This window comes from Rissa tridactyla, chromosome 14, assembly GCF_028500815.1.
Source record: "Rissa tridactyla isolate bRisTri1 chromosome 14, bRisTri1.patW.cur.20221130, whole genome shotgun sequence".
NCBI lineage: Eukaryota > Metazoa > Chordata > Aves > Charadriiformes > Laridae > Rissa > Rissa tridactyla.
Window position 1 is genome coordinate 10,502,038 of NC_071479.1, and position 23,210 is coordinate 10,525,247.

Below are 23,210 nucleotides of genomic sequence, written 5' to 3' on the forward strand. Positions count from 1 at the left end.
AGAGGTTAAAACGTTCCCAGCTTGCGAAAAGCAATCGTTGCCCCCTGGTCTTGCATTGTACCGCCAGCAACATTGCAGACCTGGGGGGGTTGACATGGTTCCCGGCAGTGGCCCCCCCCAAAGGGTCTGGGCTTTGCACGCTGCTGAAGAGATGCCCAGACGCCGGAGCTAGCAGCAGCGAAACTCAACGTCTTACCCAATATGGACCAGCCTCTGCGGGAAAACCGGGAGCAGGGTGGGAGGGAAAAGGTTTATTGCTGGAACGGGGCTGGTCAGGGGCAGTCTGCTGGACCCATCTACCCCGGCACATCTATCAAGGCACCGTGTGGAGGAGCTGGAGTGGCAGGACACCCGCACAAGAGCATCCCTGTGGGACAGGCAAACGCCTCCGCCTTCCCACGGCTCCTGGGCTGGGAGGGTCAGGGCAATGTCCAGCACCCGCGGCTGACTCAGGAAAGGCCAACCCCTGGTTCCTAACCCCGGGCTCCACCACTTCTTCTCCCCAGGCGTGTGCTGAGGAAGCCCAGGTCTCCCCAGAACAGGCATCCAGGACAGGCACGAGCAGCCAAAGCATCTGACAACAGCCTTTGCAGAGAGCACGGTCCCAAGGGAGGAACGGATTTAAGAAACTGGGATCCCCCCCCGGACCTAAATCTTCCAAAAAAACTCTCCGCACATCTCACTGGCGAGCTCCTTAGACGTGGACAAGCCCCTGCCACAGCTCGGCTCAGCTCCTCTAGGCTCTCCCCAAACTCTCCCTAATAAGGAGCAACTCTACAAAGGTACAACAAATACTCCTCCGAGGCCGGTACAGCACAGACACCGCGGGGTGGCTGCTCTTCCTCTCCACACCTGCATTTCCTAAGGGCAGAGAGCGTTACTTTCCTGTCTAACTCCAGCAATACCTGCTAGATTTATTCACCGAGCAGCGTGCAGATTGTGGTGAGCACAGCTCTCGCGGGGCTCCTCCAAACCAAGCGGGGCGCGTTTGCTTTCAAGTCATCAGATGAAATGTCCTAGAGGTGGCTGCGGCAGGCTCTCACGCTGGGCTCGCAGCGGCCCTTCCCGCCTTTGCAGCAGGAACACATGAAGAAGTGACTCTCCTTTTATTTATTTTTTTTTTTCCTCCAGTTTGGAAGCGAAGCAAAGAAAAAAAATAATGTAAAAAAGTGGAATTGGCCTTGAACTGCTGCACCTTTCCCAGCAAACCTCCAGCAAAATGAATACTTTAAGGAATCAGCTCAGCCCTAAATCCGTAATTGTATTCCTTCACTATAAAATATGAAAAACGTAGTGACAAATCACCCGCCTACAAAGTCAACGGAGACGTTCCCACCCTGCCACAGCCCAGGGACCAGGACACCGCCTTAAGGTGTGGGACAACCAGCGTCAAACACCTCTCCTCCCTAAAATATTGGATTCCTACGTTTCAAGAGCCTGCCCTGCCCTCCCGTCATCGCTGCCTTAAGGTACGGCGAGACGGCCTGGACACAGCTACGGCTGCACGGTGAAACGCAGTCAGCACCTGCAAGAGCTGGGCTGTCACTGGAGAAGGGACTGGCCAGCACTGGGCAGCTCTGGGGATGCTGAACCCTCCCGGAGATGGAGCAACGGGCGGTTACTTTTCAACAGCAAAGCACAGAGGAAGGGCACGGGGAAGGAGCCATCACCTGGTCGAGGTCTAGGGACCCCCCACGTCATGGCGTTCGGCAGCAAACTGTCAGGCTAAAGAGGAGCCCTGGGGTGTGGGGGTCCTTGAGGAGCTACAGATGAAGCTTTGCTGGGCTCGACTGCAGAAGGAGCTACAAAGGCGACAAATCCAGGGCATCGCTTCAAACGCAACAGCAGCCGTCAGTAATCTCCTGATTATTGCAGCGCGCTTTGAGCCAGCAGCCCTTGTGCTGTCTTTGATGTGACAACTGTTGATGTTACAGGCTTCAAAAAAGACAGCTACTCTCCTACACGCCTAACCCACTTTCAGGTTTGAGACAAGAAAAATCCACTCATTTATCCAAGCAGAGCAACACGAATCCCTTTATGCTGTGGAAAACCTTAATGCCCATCCCTTTCTTCTTGGCAGTCAACTCTCCTACGCAGGCAGGGGTGTAAAGCAGCAGTAATCTTAAAATCATCTAGGTTGGAAGGGACCTTTAAGATCATCAAGTCCATCCATCAACATAACGCTGCCCAAACCACCACTGAACCATGTCCCTCAGCACCACGTCTGCCCGGCTTAAATACCTCCAGGGATGGCAATTCCACCACTTCCCTGGGCAGCCTGTTCCAATGCTTGATAATCCTTTCGATGAAGAAATTTTTCCTAATATCCATCCCAAACTTCCCCTGGTGCAACTTGAGGCCATCTCCTCATGTCCTATCGCCTGTTGCTTGGGAGAAGAGACCGACCCCCACCTCTCTACACCCTCCTTTCAGGGACTTGATAGACCAAGACCTCACCTTGCACAACTCCACCAAATAGAGGGGCCTTCTTCAGGCTGCTTACGAGCCAGGGCTTGAGCTGCATTAAGCTCTGCTTTCTGCAGCAACGTTTGTGCACTGGCATTAAGAAAGAGAGAGAAAGAATAAATAAAATAAAATAAATTTTAAAAAGAGGAGCAATTAATAGGAGTGGGCTGGTTCCTGGTTGGCTCAAGCCCTCTCCAAGCAGGGAGGAAGGGGCGAGGACAGTCCCACGCTGGTTTTGCACATCAGCCAGGCTCTGGCTGTTTTATCAGGCCATTTATCTCGGTTATTTCCAGTCCTATTCTGTTTCCAATCAGCATCCCCTACCCGCCTTGCCCAGGCCCTGTGGGAATCCCAGCAAAAGCCTGAAAGGAATATAAAAATGAAATAAAAACACATTCAGGGAGCTTAAAGTAGGGAAAAGGCAACCGTGTGCTGTGAAAAAGAGCAAGGTTTGTTTTCTCACATCTCACCGGGTGGGGAGAGCCCCGGGGAGCTGGGATGGGGCTCTGCATGGCCAGCACTGGCCAGGAGGGTACCGCGATGCCGCAGCCAGGCTCGAGCCAAGGAGTCACCCCCCTGCCCAGGGAGACGTGCGTGTGGGCGCCAAGATGCTGAGGGGAGTGGAGCACCTCTCTGATGAAGAAAGGCTGAGGGACTTGGGTGTTTTCAGTCTGGAAAAAAGACGACTGAGGGGGATCTTATCAACGCTTATAAATACTGAAAGGGGGGGTGTCAGGAGGATGGGGCCAGGCTCTTTTCAGTGGTGCCCGGGGACAGGACAAGGGGTAACGGGCACAAACGTGACCATGGGAAGTTCCACCTCAACATGAGGAGGAACTTCTTTGCTGTGAGGGTGGCAGAGCCCTGGCACAGGCTGCCCAGAGAGGTGGGGGAGTCTCCGTCTCTGGAGACATTCCAACCCCGCCTGGATGCGTTCCTGTGCCACCTGCTCTGGGTGACCCTGCTCTGGCCGGAGGTGGGACTGGGTGATCTCCAGAGGTCCCTTCCAACCCCCACCATTCTGTGGTTCTGTGTGCTGCACGTGTGCTCCACAAAGCACAGAGCACTCCTACAAGCCAGAGCACGTCTGCCACCGCACCGTGAGTCACCCTCGCAGGCGGGAGGGAGCCCCGGGGCCTCTCTGTCATTTAAGATTCACAGGTCGGGAGCAAATCTTAACGCCAATAATGAGAAGTTGCTTGAAAATTAGCTCTGCCATCCTTGCACCTCTTTAAAGACACGAGAGTGCAGCGAGGACCTCCACGCTTCCTATCTCCTTCAGAGGGGACGGCTGAAAAGGGCTCCCCTGGGACAACGTTAGTCCATACTCTACTGAGCTGCAGCAGAGACGTGTTCACAACGTGCTTCTGCAGACTGTTTCTGAAGGGGGGAAATAAACACAGCAAATGATAAAAGACAACGCACAAGTTATTTTAATTAGGATCAGGAAGGCATTTCAGGGTGAACGCCCCAACCCTCCCCACTTACTGTGCTTTAGCGTACACTGCAGAGCAGTCTTGGACCGCACAAACGACGCTTTTCTGATGTCTAAGCCAGAAGAAGTGCTGTGGAGGACATTTAATGTTCTCCCACATGGAGAGTATCCCGTGGACTGAGAATCCAAGCCCAGGCCAAGGTAAAAAGCACAGAGCCCGTCTAGAGTGGACACGGGGGCCTTGGACCTGCTGCTCTGCGGATCTGCTCTTGGTAGAGCACACAACTTGCTGACGCAGACAAAGACTTAATGCTCCAACTGCTGGGCTACTGAACAGCTCTGAACCTCTCTTTAATTAACCTTCCGGAGCCTCACAGCTATAGAGAAAAGCTTGGAAAACCTGACTGCTAATGGTTCAAGCATGAAAAGTTGAATGCAAAGGTTCAGAGGTGATTTTTTACTTATTCTTTTCAAACTTCATGTTATTTTTTTTAAGCCAAGAGTTTGTTATCCCATCCAGAAAACCATCCGGTCCGTCTCTGCCCCCAGGATGAAGCCGTTGCCCATCTCCCACACCCCAGCCCTGATGACAGCTTCCATCTCCCCACAATACTATGACCAGGTTGGTCTGACCAGCCCCACAGCAGAGCCCCTACTGGCCTCTGCTTGCTCCTGCCCAGCCCCAAGACCTTCTCTCTGACAGCAGCAAATGCACCCACAGGTTGGCCCCACAGATGCAAGATGTGACAACTCACATCTGCAGTGAACCATCCTAGAGAGAAATACATCGCCTTCCCCTGAAGAGATACCTCCAGAGAGTGGTCCTGGGTGAGGAACAGCCTGGGGGAGACCCCCCAGCTCACAGCGATTGCTGAGATTATGATCCAACCTCTACCTGCCTGAAGCACCGCCGCTGCCTCACCACTTCCATGCTACAAAGCGCAGGGATACCTCAGCTCCCAGCTGCCTCTGGGCCAGCACTGGCCGTGGGAAGCATCTCATGGACCTCCTGGTTCCATGGATGGATGAATCATCCCCAACACCCCAGAACCACCCATGGAAGAGGAAGAATCTCTCTCCCCCTTCCCCCTACACTGTCAGGAGAGGACCATGCCATGGTCAGGGGACGAGACATCTGGGTATCTTTGTGTTGGTCTGAAGCTCAGACAACACAACATCACGGCTGCTGGAGGCATCAGGAAGGGATTAACCAGAACTAGCTGGTTCCCTCTTCAAAATGTCCCCTAAAACAAGCTCCCGTTGAGCCTTTTGGGAGCCAGGAGTACACAGGAACCAAGAGGAGATCTGGCTTGGTCTTCACAGGCTGGAGTCATTTTGGATCACTCCTTGCCCTGTGATGGTCAAACCCTTGATAACTTCGATGCAGCCACCAGACCCTTTCACTGGAGGAAGCTTTTCCTGAGCAACGTGAAATGAAGGGGGATGGACAAGCCATCCCTCTTCTTGGGGATCACTTCTAGAGGGAGGGTGTCCCCACCACCAGCCACCACACCAGGAGCAGGCACCAGGCCGGGGATGGAGAGCAAACACGTCCCAGATGGGCGAGCGGGCCAAGGGAGCCCAGAGACAAGCCACAGCCTGTGTGAGATCCCTGCAGCTCCACCAGCCCCACCAAGCAGCCAGGCAGCACATGCCTGCCAGATGCTTCACATTTTGGGAGGAGGGGAGGAGAGGTTCAGAGGTCAAGGTCACAAGCGATGCCTGACTCCATTCTTTGTGAAGGGGCCGTGCAGGGGGAGAGGGAGCCGGGAGGAAATACCAGCCTGTGTGTATAAAAACCATCCAGGGTGGGATTCACGGTCACGTTTGCACATGTTTGGCTCAGGAGAGGCAGGAAGCTGCAAGGCATGGGAGTCCCTTCGGCTGAAATGAAGGGCTGGGGAGGAGACAGAGCAGCACAACATGCTGGGACAGACCGGGATGCTCCTTCCTGCAGTTCTTTAATGCCTCCGACAGAGCTGCAACCGCCTGGTTTGGGATCAGCTTCCAGCTACTGATGTTCCCCCTCTCCTCCTTCCCTTCTTTGTGGGAATTAAATGCTGCTTTGGAAGTTGCAATTCCCGTATCGGCAAGGCTTGGAGCTCCCTCCATACCCTGGGGCCTCCTGGAGTGCGTCAGCCCTGTCTCCCCTTCCCCTTTGCCCGTTGGAGTATCAGTTGGCTCCTTGTACTTGAAAGGAGAAAGCTGCAGTCTGACGTAAGCCCAGACACTTCTTTCCAAGGCTCAAGACCAAGCTAAACTAAACCAGACCGCACATATCAGAAATAACAGCCCAGACACAAAGGAGCAGTTTTGGAAACGCCACTCGTGTCTCCCAGCAGCGGTCATCTCCAGGTGGCCCTTTTGGTGGCTCGGATCTAGATGGACCTGCTTCGAGCAGGGGCTGCACTCCACGAGCTCCAGAAGTCTCTTCCAAGGTGAATTATGCTATAACAATCTCCCGCTCCTGGATGTGGGTGATGCACCTCCCCTACACCTCCTGCCACTGCATGTGATGTTAAACAGACTCGCAATATCTCAACAGCCATAAAAGTTGATTTCTCACCAGCCCGGCTCTTCCAGAGGGCAGCAAGCAACTGCCCCGGTGACACCAGTAGTTCTTCTGGGGCACAGTCACACCCTGCCCACTCAGAACCACAGCTGCCTTGTATATTTAAGAGAGAAAAATATAATATCAAAATCATTAAATCACAAGAACAAAAGTATATGACTTCTAAGCGCTGCCTTCTAAAGCAAGTGTGCCTGGGATAAACTGAGGCACAGCATTTTTGCTGTTTTCATTTAATTTTGGGTCACTTTTGCTCGATCAACATCAATCAAATGGTACAAGACTGATCACTGAGCATGGCATCCGCTCCTATTCATGCATTTTCAAGCCAGAAAAAAACCCCGAAACCATAGAATCATAGAATCTTCATGTTTGGAAAGGACCTTTGAGATCATTGAGTCCAACCATACACACACCAAAAAAAAAAACCAAAAAACACCCCCAAAAAATCCCCCCAAAAAACCCCCCACAAACAAACAACCTACAGTCTCTGCCACTAGAGCATGCCCTGTGATCCTGTGTCCTACAAAGAATATGCCCAAGGAGATCTCCAGGTTAGTCCCTGCTTTGAGATCAACACCCATGTCTGAATTTGGAAAAATATCTTTCCCTTCGGGAAAAACATCTCATCTGGATTTGAAGTCCTCCCAGCAACTGAAACTCTACCACAACCCAACCTTGAGGTAGGCCAGCAGCAAATTAAAGAATATATACAATGAACATATGGGTTGTTACAGCTAACGTGGGAGGTTACAATTAAAACCAGCAGAGCTGCAGAAGAAAATTAACAGCACTTTTACTGCAGAAGGTACAGGATTCCCAAAAGTCCACTCATTTGGAGAGGAAAAGCATGAGCGAGGCATTAGAAAATGAACCCTTGAATAAGTATTCAGAAAACTGCTTACGCTGGGCAGGCGCCTGATCTCCTCCTTAGAAAGTCCCACCAGAAGAATTTTTTGCTCAAAGCGAGTTTAGCAGCTGAAAGGCTTACCCTGCAAAGGAGGGAGCCATCGTGGACCTCCGCCTTTAAAGCATGGAGGTGGGTTTGCCAGACCTGCCTGGTCCCAGCAGGGCGACTTTTGCTTCCCGCAGCCGGAGGCGCACAGGGAGCTGGGCGTCGCTTTGGTTCCTCCTCAGCGCGCCGGGGCAAGCGGCTCTCCCAGGGCTGGGAGCAGGTCGGGGGTGGGCAGCCAGCTTGGGAGCCCCCACCTTTCATCCGGGTTCGAGCCAGCCCGAGGGAGCAGGAGCAACGGCTGAACCAGCAGGCAACCAGAGAATCAGAGAATCATAGAATCTTCGTGGTTGGAAAGGACCTTTGAGATCATCGTGTCCAAGCATACACACACCAAAAAAAACCCCCCACAATCGCTGTCACCAGAGCATGCCCTGAAGTGCCACATCTAGACGTTTCTTAAACACCTCTAGGGATGGTGACTCAACCCCCTCCCTGGGCAGGCTGTTCCAGTGCCCGACCACTCTTTCAGTAAAGTAATTCTTCCTCATATCTAACCTAAACCTCCCCTGCCGCAGCTTCAGACCATTTCCTCTGGTCCTGTCCTTATTCACCTGGGAGAAGAGGCCAACACCCACCTCTCTACACCCTCCTTTCAGGGAGTTGTAGAGGGCAATGAGGTCTCCCCTCAGCCTCCTCTTCTCCAAGCTAAACATGCCCAGCTCCCTCAGCCTCTCCTCATATGCCCTGGTCTCCAGACCCCTCACCAGCCTGGTAGCTCTCCTCTGGACACGCTCCAGCACCTCAATGTCCCTCTTGCACAGCAGGGCCCAGAACTGGACACAGCGCTCGAGGTGAGGCCTCACCAGTGCCGAGTACAGAGGCACCATCACTTCCCTGCTCCTGCTGGACACGCAGTTTGGGTTGGAAGGGACCTTAAAGATCATCCGGTCCCTACCCTGGGCCCCTGGGCCGGGACACCTCCCACTAGACCAGGTTGCTCCAAGCCCCATCCAACCTGGCCTTGAAGGACGGCATCCGACTTACAGCCATCGAAGCCGACCACAGCCCCGAGGGATGTGATGCCAAGGGCTGGTGTAAACCGTACAGCAACCAGAAAGCACCTGGATGTGAACTGTGGCTTGGGGGGGGATTAACCACACGCTCACCCTCATGCATTTCCCACGGGCAAGGGGGATGGAGCACTGTCCTCCTCAGCGCCAGCCCCGGGAGCGGGTCTGAGGCAGCTGTGACCTGCCCTGGCTTTTGTCCCTGCAACGCATCCATCCTCAAGGGAGCACATCAGCAGAAAGGCTGGGGGTAATTTCCCACTGCCTTTTTTTGCTGCCTGTGGAGCATGGCGGGGGGGTGCTCAGCTCAGGACCTGCAATCTGCCCCAGGCTGACGTCTTGCTCCAACACTCCCCTGTGAGGAACTCGGGCCCTTCTCTCCTCCCAAATGAGTGCGAAACCTCACGGTTATTAACATGAAACGGGAACAAATGGTGCAATTTCTCATTTAGGTTGAGGTAGGGAGCCCCGGGCTGGGTTGCCCAGGTTTGCTCTGAGGCTGCAAGGCAGAAACACGGGATTTCTGAAATTAAAACAAACCACGTGCTGCCAGGAATGAAAGTCCCTTCCCTGCCCGCCCTGCCCTGGAAGAAAGCTGTTCTTGGAGTCACTCAACCTCTAGGGACAGCCTGCGCAGCCACTGGTTTTCTCTCTTTCTCCCTCTTTCTTTGCAGCTCACTTTCGGCCCCGCGTCCTCGAGTCACTGGCCAGGGCGAGGAGGACCATTGGCACGATGGAGACTCGGTCCTCTCTCACCCAAACCTTTCAGTTTGCCACCCTCAAAGTTAAAACCAGCAAAATACCTCAGTAAGAGGGGAAAAAAAAAAAAAAAGAAATTAAAAAAAAAAAAGAGCACAGGAGTTGCTAAAAATCTGCTCACGCAAAGCTTGCCGAGATCCAGCTTCAAAACCCCTCTGCATCGCTAACGACCTTTTAATAGCTCTCATTACAGAACATCTCACTCAGCCCCGGTACATCCCCGCCTGCCAAAACAAAGACCAGCATTTCCACAGGCAAAACCCAGCTGTTTAATTGATCCATTCAAGGACTTCAGAAAAGTATTAATAATGCAACTCCGTTAAACTAAAGGTTTCGCTCCCGTGTGGCAGATGCCCTCGTTGGGTGGCAGCTCGCTTAACCCGCCTCTTTAATCAAGCATTTCCCACTCCCCCTGGAAGCTGCCGTTGAAAACGCGGCTTAGAAACAAAGGCTCAGCAGCAGGAAAGCGGAAAAAGTAATAATAAAATTTACCTCTTCCACTCAGAACCTGTGGCATGGACTCATACTCAACACTAAATATACACACACTTCATCGTTCGTACAGAGACATAGAAATACCCCAAAACACATCGGGTTTGGGTCCTGCGTGGTGGTGACCACGTGGAGAATACCCCAATAAATTCTCCTCGCCCTACGGCTCTATGATCTTCTTGCCTGGGGTTACTTCAAATATCTCTTCCAATTTACATCTTATTTACATCTTTCTGGGACAAGTCCTGTCGTCCTCAGCTCTTGCACTGCAGCAGGGCGTTTTTCCCCAGCTGGTGGGATCCGCTCCAAGCGAACCCACTGCCTAAACCACGGCACCCACCGGCTCCCGCGTTCCTCCGTCACAAGCCAGAGCGCTCTGCTGACACGGCAGCGGCCTAAACATCGGCACCCACAGGGGTAGGGAGAGAGGGAACGGATAAGCACAAAAGACGGCAGGCTGGCAGAATAACAGCTCATCAAGCATCATGTCTAGCAGGTTTGGGGAAAAAAAAAAGAAAAAAAAAGAAAAGAGAAAGTTAATGGAACATAATCTACTGCCTGGCTGCATTTTGTCTTGCAAAGAGATGTCATTAGAGGAAGGGAAAAGGCACGCATCGGTCCAGCATCACGCCCTGCTTTACCCATGGAACCCACGGGCAGGGAAACAGCAGCAGGGCCAGGGCACAAAATCGGGGAGCCCCAGCCCTGCTGCACGTCACGGCCACCCCACCCCACCGCTTCCCCGTTCGGTCCTGGCTTCAAAGGCTACGGAGGTTTCATTTTCCACCAATCTCCCATTATAGAGTTAGTCATTGCACACACGTGTGTGGAGCCTCTGCATCAGCGAGCTCTTGGTACCTGCTCAGTCCTTACCTCGTCCCCGGCGACCTGCTCTCTGCTCCCAGGTGCTCTCCATGTCGGGGCACCGGGCATCTAGCAACCAGACCTTCCCCCACCCAAAAAAAAAGGTAGGGATACTGGACTGCTCTGAGGGTGGTGAGGGACGGGAACAGGTTGCCCAGAGAAGCTGTGGCTGCCCCATCCCTGGAGGGGTTCAAGGCCAGGTTGGACGGGGCTTGGAGCAACCTGGGCTGGTGGGAGGTGTCCCTGCCCAGGGCAGGGGGTGGAATGGGACGGTCTTAAAGATCCCTCCCAACCTAAACCATTCTATGACCAGCTTCTCCCATCAAAACCATCCAGATGAGCTGGCGTGAAAGATTCTGTGCCCTTCTCTGCCCTAAATCATCCCCCCGCCATGCTCTCCTGGCTTTCCTTGCCAGCTCTGAGCGGTTGGGTCTGGCTGCTGCGATGAGCATCAGCTGCATCCTCCCTCCACAGCAGCAGGAGGGATTATCCCTGGGTCTGTCATGGAGGAGTCTGGGGCTCTGAAGTGCTCTAGGATGTGGCTGCGATATATCACCTACCTGCTTCTCCTATTTCTCCAAGCACCCATGGAAATATTTTATGTTTTATCTCAACATATCAACTTAGAACACAGCCATCTTCTGCAAGTGGGGAAGCATCTCTCTGCATAGTGCTAGTCGGGAGGGTAGTCAGCTTTCAATAAATAAAAGTTAATTACCTTTCTGGTTTGTTTTTTTTTGTTTGTTTGTTTTGTTGTGGGTTTTTTTTTTTATTTAAGAAAAAAAAGAAACTGCAATTTGAATGATTTTAAAAGACCAAAAATTAAAAAAAAAAAAAAAATTGACCTTCATTTGCACTCTGGTGAAAGTAACAAAAATCAACTGTTTTCCCTGGGCTAAATCTGTTTGACCTCTGCCCAACCCCTATAATTTCCCCCCAGAGGGTTTAGGGGCAGGGGGGGGGGGGGGGGGGGGGGGGGGGGAACCCTGCACACCTGCCATCTGGAGCCGTTAAACACCACCAGGAGCACCAGGTGTTGCAGCAGCAGGTCCCGTCCCCAGGGCTGGGTCCCCCACCGCCGAGCGGAGCTCTCAACTGAACGTGAATGCAGATTCTGGGACTCCTTAGAGCAAGGAAAAAAAAAAAAAAAGAGGTTCCACGCACACGCAAAGATTCACACCAGCCTGGGGATGGGCTCACACCCCGTGGGAACGTGCTTCGGCCTCACCCCACCGCTCTGCTCTCGCCTGCGGCATCTCTGACCCGCATTTTTTTCGGTGGCAGGAAGGTCACCGTGCCATTGAATGGCAAACGCCCAACCTCTGGGAAAAGCAGCCCATGTTGACTCCCCCCAAAGCGGTGCCAGAAGCTGGGAGTTTGCCGAGTTACAGGAGGTTTGGCCTTTCCTTTCCAGGTGGTACCGTTGCCCCCCAACTCATCGCCAGCACCAAAACCTGCACGTCAGCTCTTTGCCACCCTACAAGACTGGCCGGAGAAATACGCAAAGCACCTTACGTGAGTCGCTGGAGGAATATTTCAAAGCTCACCCTTTGGGGTACCTGGGGCTCAGCCCTCCCCAGCCTGGCGCGAGATCCCAGCGCTCAACAAACTCCGTCAAACATGAGAAATCCCAGCCCAGGGCAGACACCAGCATTTCCCCCCGCTTGCCGCGGTGCCCCGTCGTGATCAGACACTGACATACCCCTGCCCCATCCATCGTGTCTCAGAGCAGAAAAAAACCTGCTGGCAAAGAAAACGGGGAAGGAAAAAAAAAAAAAAAAAAAAATGTTTTAAAATAGCCAGGCATTTCACTGAGGTATTTTGGATTAGAAAAAAGAAAAAAAAAAAAAAAAAAAGAAGAAATTCTGACATTCTTCCCAAGTGAAACAATCCGAATGAGATCTGTGGAAATGGACCATCATATTTCATTTGGAGGGAGCTCAGTATTGACCTTCATCGCCTTGCGGGTGATTAATCCTGGGATTAATGGACCCGCTCTCCACCCTGCTCGACCCGGATAAGGAGGGAGAAGCAGAGCGGGGCAAGGCAGCCCCCCAGGAGAGGAGATTTCATGTCACCTGGGCTGTACTGTGACCTCCCCAAGCTGGGACTGGCTTTACTGGGGCTGAACCGGCCTGCAGTGGAATATTCTATTTCTGTTTTGTCAACGGAAAAGCTACATATTTTTCTAAGGGAAAATTTTATGTAGAAAAATCTCAGCATCTCAACTGCAGAAAGTGCGTTTTTGTGTTGAAAACACACCGGAAAGACATTGGGGGAAAATGTTTCCAGCCAGTTCTGATGTTTGGGGCTAGATTCCCTTCCCAGCGCATCTCCGTTCTCTGCCAGTTGGTTTACTAATCACTCCCGTCTTTCAAATAACGAACTAATTTACAAAGAACTTGACAGTGTCAGGAAAAGAGCAGCGACGCCCTCGCAGGCTGCGCTGCCATGGGGGACGCCGCGCACGCTCGCATCAGCAGAGGCGTTCTCCAGCTGCAGCCCAGTGCGAGCATCTTTCCAGGTACATCCCACATCCCAAAGGGCATCGCGCCTCTAGAAAACCCCAGCTGCCTCCCTCTGCCTGGGGAGCTGCCAATCTGCAGGGTTCGCACCTTCTTTCTCTTAAAAAAACAAAAAAACAACACAACAGTAAAAATAAAGGAGACAGAGCTCAGTAAGCCTAGAAATAAAATCGTATGTGTCTAAGAAGGGGGAATCACCTTCAGCTCCTCATTGCGGATGCTGAGAGGGACCTGGAGGAGAAACATCCAAGGATGGACCTGCTGCGGGAAGGACGATGCAGCGTTAGCGGAGGGGTGTTTGCGCTAATGCCGGTGTTAAGCTTCTGAGAAAGCCTCCTGCAAATTAACTGCTTGGCAAAGTCTTTAATGCGCTGGGTTGTTCAATCAAGTCAGAGCAGCTCAAGCGAGCTGGTGTGCACCACCTGGTGAATGCTGGCACCGTGCTGGAGCTTTCCCTGAGCCCCCGTTCTGGGAGTCACGGGAATTAGGCAGAAACTGCTCTGCTGCTGCTCTGAAAAGAGGTTTTATGAACCTGCTTCCTGTGGAAATAAGCACAGAAGCGCGTATCTGCGTCTCGAGACTAGGGAAACAAATATCGGGTCCCTTGACAAACTCTTCAAATGTTTTGGACTGGCAACGCTGACCAAAAGACTTGACAACCCGCAAGCATCGAGCGGGACACCTGTGGGAAGAGCGATTTTGGTGCATTACATGATGCCCATGGTAATTCGGAACAAGCCAGAACAACTTCTCCACCACAGCACAGCTCTGCACAGCTCCGGCCTTGGAAACCCCCCCAAAACCCCAAGCAGACCAGCTCCGGCTGAAACCTCATTAATTAACCACACCATTTCTTTCTCCTCCCAGGAGCAGACCCCCATGGAAGGGAGGGCAGGAGCGGGGGGACTCCACAAGCAGCTCCCCAACCAGAAATCCCACAGCAAGAGTTCCCCATTGCAGCTCCCTTGAGCTTTAGAGGAGTAACCCAGCCAAATTTTAGGGCTTGCAAGAGAGTGATGGCCTCAGCAGGTCAATGGTGGAGAACATCATCCAGCCCCGGTCACCAAGCAGTGGATGAGAGGGGAGGCAGAAAATAAAGAGGCGCTTTGAAGGTCATCGGTGGGCTGGAGAACCCATCCAGTGAGGAACGAACAAAGGAGTTAGGTCCATCCTCCCTGGAGTAGGGACCTCATCACAGTATCCCAGTACTTAAAGGGCAGCTACAAAGAGGATGGAGGCTCTCACTTCACGAAGGAGTCACGTGGAGAAGACGAGGGGCAACAGGTACAAGTTACATCAGGATGGGTTTCATCTTCATACAAGACAGAATTTTTCTACAGCGAGAGCAATCAGTCACTGGAACAACCTCCCCAGGGATGTGGTGGAGTCCTCAACGCTGGAGGTTTTCAGGATGCAACTGGACAAGGGTGCTGGACAATCTCAGCCGGGCTCCCTTCCCCACAAAAGGTGGGACCAGATGATCTTTTGAGGTCCTTTCCAACCCGAGTTGTGCTATGATTTGATGCAGGGGTGTCAGGCTGCTGAGCAGCCTGGGTGGCAATGCACTGCAGCCACCCGAGGAGGAGCGGCACTAGCCATGCTCCATCTGCACCCCCCAGCATCCTGGGGGGGACCCCGCAACGGGGGTGCTGGGAGGGAGCAGGAATGGGGCAGGACTGGGGGCAACTTTGCCCCTGGAGAGCCATCATGTCACCTCAGGTCTCCTTGTCATAGAATCATAGAATGTGTTGGGTTGGAAGGGACCTCTAAAGGCCATCTAGTCCAACCCCCTGCAGTCAGCAGGGACATCTTCAACTAGATCAGGTTGCTCAGAGCCTCATCCAGCCTGGCCTTGAATGTCTCCAGGGATGGGGCCTCCACCCCCTCTCTGGGCAACCTGGGCCAGTGTCTCACCACCCTCAGTGTAAAGAACTTCTTCCTCATGGCTAATCTAAACCTGCCCTGCTCTAGTTTAAACCATTGCCCCTCGTCCTGTCACTACATGCCCTTGCCAACAGCCCCCCCCCAGCTTTCTTGTAGGCCCCCTTTAGGGACTGGAAGGGGCTCTAAGGTCTCCCCGGAGCCTTCTCTTCTCCAGGCTGAACCCCCCCAGCTCTCTCAGCCTGTCCCCACAGCAGAAGGGCTCCAGCCCTTTGATCATCTTTGTGGCCTCATCACCTTGTCCCCTCCCAGAAACGTTGTCCCTCCCCCCCAGCAGGCACCACGGGCAGGGATGAGAGGGAAAGGAAATTAGGGGAGAGAAATCCCCCTTATCACAGCCAATCCTGCTGCTCCTGCTGCTGCGACCCAGCTGTGAAACCACGGCGGCAAATCCAATGAAACAGATGCTGGTGCTCCTGCTGCTGCGTCCGGGGCACCCTTGTCCCCAGCGGCACCGGGATCAGCGCGACGTGACCTGAGGTGGCCTTTAACCCCGCGGGAATTACACTGCCGGCAGGGCTGGGGGAGCCAGGCAAGGTTCCACGTGGGTAATTAGTGCTGCACTAATTGCCATCGTTGTGGGACAGAGACGCGCTGTCAAGGTTGACGTGCCCTAAACAGAAGCTGATTTTTGTCACTGGGCTGCTCTCTTGAGTTCTTGGAGTGGGAAAAGCAGGGGAGGAGGATGCTTAAATCTTAGAGAGGTTTTTCTCTTAATTGATGGCCACAAGAGAGCAAAGCTTTTCAGCCGACTGCGCTCGCTCCCAGGGGCTGCAGGTTGAATGAAGCCTTTGCTCAGGGAAGGAACAACAGGGACAAGGAGTCCCTTTGCCACCAGCTGACAATCAGGAAGCTCTTCCCTCCGCCAACGTCACTGGCTGCCCCCAGCGAAGCAGAGCCCCCGGCAGCACCGGGTCTCGCCCACCGGCACAGCGGCGAGGATGCTCGGCCTCTCGCTCAGCTCAACCACGCTCACCGTGAAGGACGGGGACAGACCCAGCCCCGCCAGCCTGCTTTGTTTAAAAATAGGGAGCAAAGCATTAAAAAAAAAAAAAATAAAATTAAAAAAAAAAATCTTGCTATGCAATGGTAGGTCGGGGTGAACAGCATTCCGCTCTCTTCTTAGATGAAGGAAATGAGGTTTCTGCGCTCACATCTGTCCCCCAAAACGCCGCCACGGTTGACAGGCAGGAGCAGGGACAGACCCTTTCCCTGCAGACCCTCCCAGATGCCAGAGCATCCCTGCGGAGGACGGCTCCTTCCTCATGCTTTGTGAAGCCCCGAGCCTACACCCACCCAGGACCACGAGGACTGAGCCCCCACCACCCAAAAGCCCCCACGAGCCACCGATATCCAGCACCTCTCCAAAGGGGCTCCCGAGCTTCCCTTCCCAAACAAGCCTCAAAGAAAACCAAACCCCGGAGGAAGGAGCGATGCCGTAACGCCGCAGTGAGCCGGGGCGTGGGCTCCTCTCCCGGGATGCTGAGCCGGAGCCATTCGCAGGTGGTGATGGTGGTACCGCAGCCAGCATCCCTCGCCCGCACAGGCACCAGCCCCACTACAAGGCAGGGGGACTACAAGGCTTGTGAGAGCCAAGACGAATGTTATGGAGATATATATATATATAGCACATACTGAACACACACAAAGAGCTCTGGTTCTCAGCCGGGGCGGGGGGGAAGGACGTTACGTCAGCCCCCGCGGCGCAGCCGGGACCTCAACCAGGAGCAGATGGCGGCTCCCCCTGCGAGGAATGAGGAGACTTTTGGGAGCCAGCCCTGAGGCCAGGGGTGGGGACGGCCACCCGGAGCTGCTTCTCACCCCCAGCCCTGTCCTCTCCCCGCCAGGACCCCTCTGTCTCGCTGGAGGCAAACCAAAAATTTAGCTTGGGTTTGAGCGCTGGCAGCTGGAGCTGTGCGCGGGCACCAGGCTTTGCCCGGGAGAGCAGCGAGGCTTCCGTGCAATATTCCCACGAGGGCAGGCAGCGGTTTAGGCATTAACAGCGCACAGCCCAGTTCAAACTGTTTATTTTTCCACGGGCACGATACGCTATTATCTAGTTCAACTCCCTGGTAAGTTTATATGATCGTAAACCCGCAGCACGCAGGCGATCCATTACCCTTCTTCTCTAGAAAAAAAAAAATCTTCCCCCCAAGGAACAGCACTTTTTCACCTTTGAAACCTTTCTCCAGCACACTAGAATTCAAATCTAACGATTTCCACCTATTGCACGCAAAAAACCAGAGGGGCAAGCAGCGCTAGCGTCCCTGGTACACGGCAAGAAGGAGCACCGCGGTCCTTTTCTGCTCTGCGCGGTGACACGCGTGGGGACATGGGCTGCCGGAGCCAGGCCAGGGCAGGATCCAGACCTGCTGGCACCCAGAGAGCAGGCACTTAATAAAAAAAAAAATTCAAGAGGGAGAGAGAGTTTTTAGGAAATGAGGCTCCGTACGGCCCACTGCTCGCGGAAAGGTTTAAGATTTTATAACTTGGTCTAATCTGGAAGGATTTCTCACGGGGCTGCTGCCAAGCTTCAAGTCTGTGCTCCAGCTTGCGGGAATACAAATATACGCTGAAGACCGGGATCCTGGGAACCGCTGGACAGTTTTGCCTGAAATTTTTCAAATAAATCGGCACCAGACAGACATATAACAGAAAGGCTTCTCAATCCGAACAGCTCAAGTTCGGCGAAGTTAAAACACCACAGCGAAAAGCATCGTCGCGGCAGATACGTGGATGCAGCAGCCGCAGGATGGTACCAGCTCTGCGCATCCCACGCATCCCACTGTCCCTGCATCCCACTGTCCCTGCATCCCTTACGGCTTTGCCACCAGCACCGCGTGTCTGCCATCACCTCGGGAAGAAAGCGGAGGCGGGTGGGATGGCAGCATTTAAGGGGAGCAGTGTGAAAATATCCAGCCCACGCCACATCCCGAAATGCAGCGTCGTGTCCCAGGTCGGCGCTTTCTCTTCCAGACACGGCAGAGGAAAGCGGGGCCACATCCCGGCTGGGGTTCCCCAAGCAGCCGGTACCCGACCGCACTGAGCTGGGTGAAAACGGGGATACGACCGAGCAACCAGAAGTCATCTATCAAAAGCAAGCGATGGCATTTGTGCCACGTGCGTTTGTCCAAGGGAAAGCAGCAAGTGCTCCTGCCTCTACCCACCTCCTCCCAATTCCCGAATAAAGGAACCAGCGGATTGCAGGGTGGAAAAGGGCTCTTTCAGCTGGAAACTATGCTCGGGAAACTCAGGCTTTAGATAAGGGGGGTGTTTTTGAGCTGTGAGGGCAATGGCTCACTGCAGCCCACCCGGGAACGGGTCAGCTTTGCCATCGCTCCAAGTCTTCAGGCCACGATGGGAGATCCTTCACAATCACGTAGGAAAACGGATGCGCTCCTGGCCAAAATCACTGCACCAAATTCGCCAGGTTCTGGTGCAAAAAGAATTGCGGGGAACAGAGAAGACCGACCCCCACCCCAGCTGGCCACCTCCCCACCCTTGGGAAGCAGCAGAGCCCTGTGGGCAACCCCACATCCATCCTTCCAGCCCCCTTCGAACGGGCACAAAGCCCAACAGACCCGGGCTGGCTCCCCCCGCCGCCATCCTCGGGCAAAGACAACCTCGGCTAAGAGGAGCGCACGAAGGACCTCCGAGATAAAAGCTGCATTGTAAAAAAAAAAAAAAAAAAAAGATACTGGTGGGCTCTGTCTGGGGGCTCTGGGAACTCCTGCGAGCCCCCGGCGTTTAATCGCTCGTTCTCTGCCTTCACAAGGGCGAACAGCCCCAGGGGAAGGCTGCACAGATGCTCTCTGTGATGGGGATAGAGGCAGCGACCCTGGATTTACGCCACTTTAAATGCACAATTTAGGGTCTCGTGAGGGGGGCGGGGGGGAAAAACCCACCCCGACATATAATGGCCTAATTGAGGACTCCATAGGAATGATCATGCACTGGAGGGTCAAACGGAGATGACGCCAAGAGTCCAAAACTGGTATTTGTGTATTTTTAAGCAATCTGACCTACAAACTAGTTAAGATGACCATCATTTTGTAAGCTTTATATACACACACACACGCACGGATGTGATCTATATCATATAAAACATATGCTACCGTGCACACACAAACAGCACCAACGCACCGCAATTTATGTCTGATTTTGCATATTTACATTAGGTTAAACGTTTCATTCACCAAGTCCCCACACACAGCCTAATCATGAGCACACGGCAGCGTAAGACGCCAGATCTGAGGAGCCTTTGCTGAAAAACGACGTATTCGACATTTCGGAGTACCAGACCTCCAGGAGGATAATTTACTCAAAGTCTACTTTCACCAGCCCTCGAGCAAGAAATACCATCTGCAGGAGCCAAGCGTTGCATTTTCCGATGCCACTCATCCCTTAATTAAGCAGATTTTAATTGGGCGACTCTAAGCTTTAATTAATGGGAAATCATTCGCGCGCATTCATTTTTTTGGGTCACGTTCCCAGACGGGATTTTTCTGGGTTGGTTTGGGGAGTTTTGTGTTTCGCAGGGCCAGGTCACAAGTATGGTTATTGCACTTAACGGGGAAAAAAACCAGCTCCCAGGAGCCCTGGAGCCACCAAGTTCCCGCTACACCACGGAGTTTTCCCACTTTCCCCCGGCTCCTCAACCAGAGCATCCCCCGAACGGTGGGGGGAGCTCAGCAAAGCCCTGGAGACACCCGTGTTGTGCCCACTGGGGCCAACACATCTGGGCACCGGGGACGTGACGATGGGGATGCTCAGCAGCAACCGGGGCTCGCGCAACCCCGCAGCACCCCGACCTCAGAGAAACGCTGCCAGTGCCACCTTTCCCCCCACCGCCACCGACCCACAGCGCCACGAGGGGTCTCACTCAGGAATCCTTACGGCTCAAACCACCGATTTAGGTGCAAATTCAATAATTCAGCCTTGGGAAGGAGGCACCCAGGGCTTTGCAGCAGCAGCGGGCACAGGGAGATCAGCTCCCACCCGCTGCCGTATAACGCTCCCCTAAAAATCAATTTCTCCACCATTTCCAGGCCGGCTTGCCGCTCCGGGCAATGCATGGATTAGGGCTCAAGGGACGGCCTTGATTCAGTGCAAACACTGCTAACTTTAAAGAGTATGGGCGTGCTCCGAGGTGGCAGCTCCCGTGGGGGACAGGACACCAGGCGTCCCCATTCCCAGCAGGCTGGAGTCAATTCCCACCCATTTCTGGCACCCTCGGCCCTCCTGAGATCATCAGCGAGGATCCTTTGGGGAACAGCTACAAACACAACCAACGGCACCAGCCAGGTTTCCCTCCCAGGTGGAGTCACCTCCTGCTTTTACAACCCAAAGCCCCAGCTGGGGCTTATGAACGTAGAAACCGGCCTCTCCCAAGCACGAGCCACACAAACCACCCTTCCAACCAGACACAGGAGAGGGGACGGTGCCACCCCCATGACAGGGATGCTGCAGAAATACCAACTGTTTGCTTCCCCAACCCAAGCAGAGGTCCAGGAGGCATCAACAAATCATCTAATCCCGACTGAGCTGCAGTGACTAAAGAAGCAAAAGCGGATCCCAATTTCCTAATGGATCCACCTAAGAAATGGATCCTAATTTCCTTCTAGCCCTAAGGTGCCACAGCTGCCACACGCCGTGCCCTCTCCTCTGCTGCTGTATTCAGCAGCGGGAACGCGCAACCTCAACAAGGTCCCACCAGCTTTGAAGACCAACTCCCGGCTCAAGTCACAGAATCGCAGAATGGTTCAGGTTGGAAAGGACCTTAAAGATCATCTTGTCCCAACGCCATTACCTGCTCTCTTCTGGCACTCGCTCCCCGCTTCAATTATTCCCCGCTTGACTTGGGCTTGCCGTACGAAGCACCCAGAGTCTGCAGGAGTGCCACGGGTCACTGCTCCAGCTTGCAATGCCGAGCCCAGCTCCAAGGTCAAGAAGAGCAGCCAAGCTCTGCAGCCAGCTTCTCCTCACCCCCTGTCCCTTTCCTTGGGGACATTTATTGGAGCTGGGCTACACAGGCCTTCCTCCGAGGCACCATCAGTAGGGACTGGCTGGAGAATAAGAGCCTCAAGACCAAAGAACTGTCTCGGTTTTATACCAAAGCCTGAGAAACCCATGCATTTGGAGGTCCGTGCCCCCTTCTCTGGCAGAATCTGCAATATTTCAGTGCTTCTGAAAACCTGGCCAAGCTGGCGACCTTTAGCAACCTGGGCAGCAGTGATCAGAGGATAAAACCAAACACCTGGATGATGATCAGTGAAATCCTCCTCAGGGCTGTCCCGGGACCCACAGGAAATAAAAACACATGAGTATGAAGCTTCCTAATGCTGCTACAGGCAACCGGCACTCCCTTCCCTGTCCTTTCCCTTCCCGCACACGCAGCCCAATACCCTCAATGGAGTTACCGCCTCCTGAGTTCCTCATTTCAACCTCAACCCCCCCTGCGCCTTATTCCCACCCGGATTTCACTCTAGTTCCAGCCCCTGGGATGCAATTCCCTGCTCATTTTCCCAGGCCGTGAACTGCATCGCCCCAGCCTTGTTTGCCAGCCAAGGTTCAAGTGGAGTTAAGCTCCGCTGAGATAAATCAGTGGTTTCCTTCTCAAGAACCACATTCCCACCGATGTGGGTGTATTGAAGCCGTACTCTAACCTCATCCAAACACGCGTGGTTTTGGGCAGGGGTTTGCGCAGTGAACAGGAGCGTGGGGTCACCGCCTCTGGCTGGGACCCGTGATTGTTAGCACAACGCAAATGCAGCGACGGATGGCTTGGAAAGGGTCAGTGCTTCCTTCAAAATAAACATCCCTCTTTTACAGTCACTCTATTAAAGTATCCGCCGTCCCCTGCACAGCCCATCACTTCCCAGTGAAAAGTCCCAGCCCCACACACCGAACTTTGGAAACGGCTTGCGTGGAGTTTTCGTGATGCAAACGGGTCGTAGAGGGCGAGGGGCCTGGACCCCGCTGTGTCCGTCCCGGCTGGTAGCCATCCAAGGGCTCCTGCCACAGGGAGGGACGGGACTCGGCGTTCCCAAAAGTTTTGTGAGAAGTTTCAGGACTTGGCGACCAGCTGCGGAGGGGAAAGAGGAGGGCCATGGAGACACGTGGAAGTGCCCCGGACACCAGAAGAGCTCCAGCTGTGTTATATTACACATCAGAGAAGCCACGCACGAACCCCGACCAGTCCGGCTGCTCTGCTCCTGCGGGGAGAGGGACACCGTGCCCTGCCCCAGCGGTGGCCCTGCCACCGAGCCCCCCCAAAGCGAGACCTTCCCTGCCAGCCCCCCAACCCCACCCACCGCTCCCACGGCGGGTGCCATTCGCAGTGGGGGAAGCTTTTCTGCCCGCCCCCCCCCAAGCAAGGAGGGGCTGCCCCACGGCCGGGGTGCCGGGGGTTCCCCCCAACACAGCGGCACCCACCGCCGCATCCCAGCCGAACTCCGGCCGCTGGCGGGCACCGGGGGGGGAGCTCCGAGCCGCTTTCCCCGCTGCGGGGGCTGCAGCCCTGGGCTAACACTGCATCCTAGCGGGGACCGCCGCGCCGAGCATCATCCCGGCCCGGGGGCGGCGGAGAGTGGGGGGGGGGGGCGGGGGCGCCGCGATGCCCAGCCGACCTCCCGCGGGGGCCGGGGGGGGAGGTTTAGTGTGGGGACCCCCACATTCCTTCTCCCCGGGGACGCTCCCAGCCTCCCCCCTCCCCGTCCCGCCGCCCTTACCTGCGTGCAGCCCGGATCCCGGCTCGGGGGGGTCCAGCCCCGCCGGGCAGAGGGGCAGGAGGGCGCAGAGCAGCGCCAGCGCCCCGCAGCGCATCCTGCGCCCGGTGCCGGCCCCGCCGCATCCCGGCCCGGCCCCGCCGCCGCAGCCGCCGCCGCCGCCGCCGCCGGGGCAGGCACGGCCCCGCCGCCCCCGCCCCCGCCCCGCTCCGCCCCGCCCCGGCCCGCCCGGCGCTGCGGGGACCCCCCGCACCCTGCGGGGTTTGGGGAGTTGGGGGGGCACCCTCTTCCCTCTGCCCCCATCCCCGCACCCACCTCTAAAGGGGGAGCACGCATTCCTGACAGTGGGGCGGGGGTTAATCCCCCCCCCGCCAAAAAAAAAAAAAAAATCATACCCACTTCTAACGCTC

At 54.6% G+C, this 23,210-nt stretch overlaps 1 protein-coding gene across 6 annotated transcripts in view; it reads right to left on the reverse strand.

Annotated features, from left to right (window-relative positions):
* Nucleotides 1-22,939, reverse strand: part of LOC128917557 (collagen alpha-1(I) chain-like) — a 104,267-nt gene extending 81,328 nt beyond the window's left edge. For 5 of the 6 annotated variants that reach the window (XM_054220841.1, XM_054220842.1, XM_054220844.1 and 2 more), the window contains exon 1: nucleotides 22,804-22,939. In XM_054220841.1, coding sequence (XP_054076816.1) covers nucleotides 22,804-22,897 — 94 coding nt within the window. In that variant the 5' untranslated portion in view covers nucleotides 22,898-22,939. Of the gene's footprint in view, nucleotides 1-11,601; nucleotides 11,650-22,803 lie in introns of those variants that run through there. The other variant, XM_054220845.1, reaches the window with a different exon arrangement.
* Between the last annotated feature and the right edge of the window lie 271 nt (nucleotides 22,940-23,210).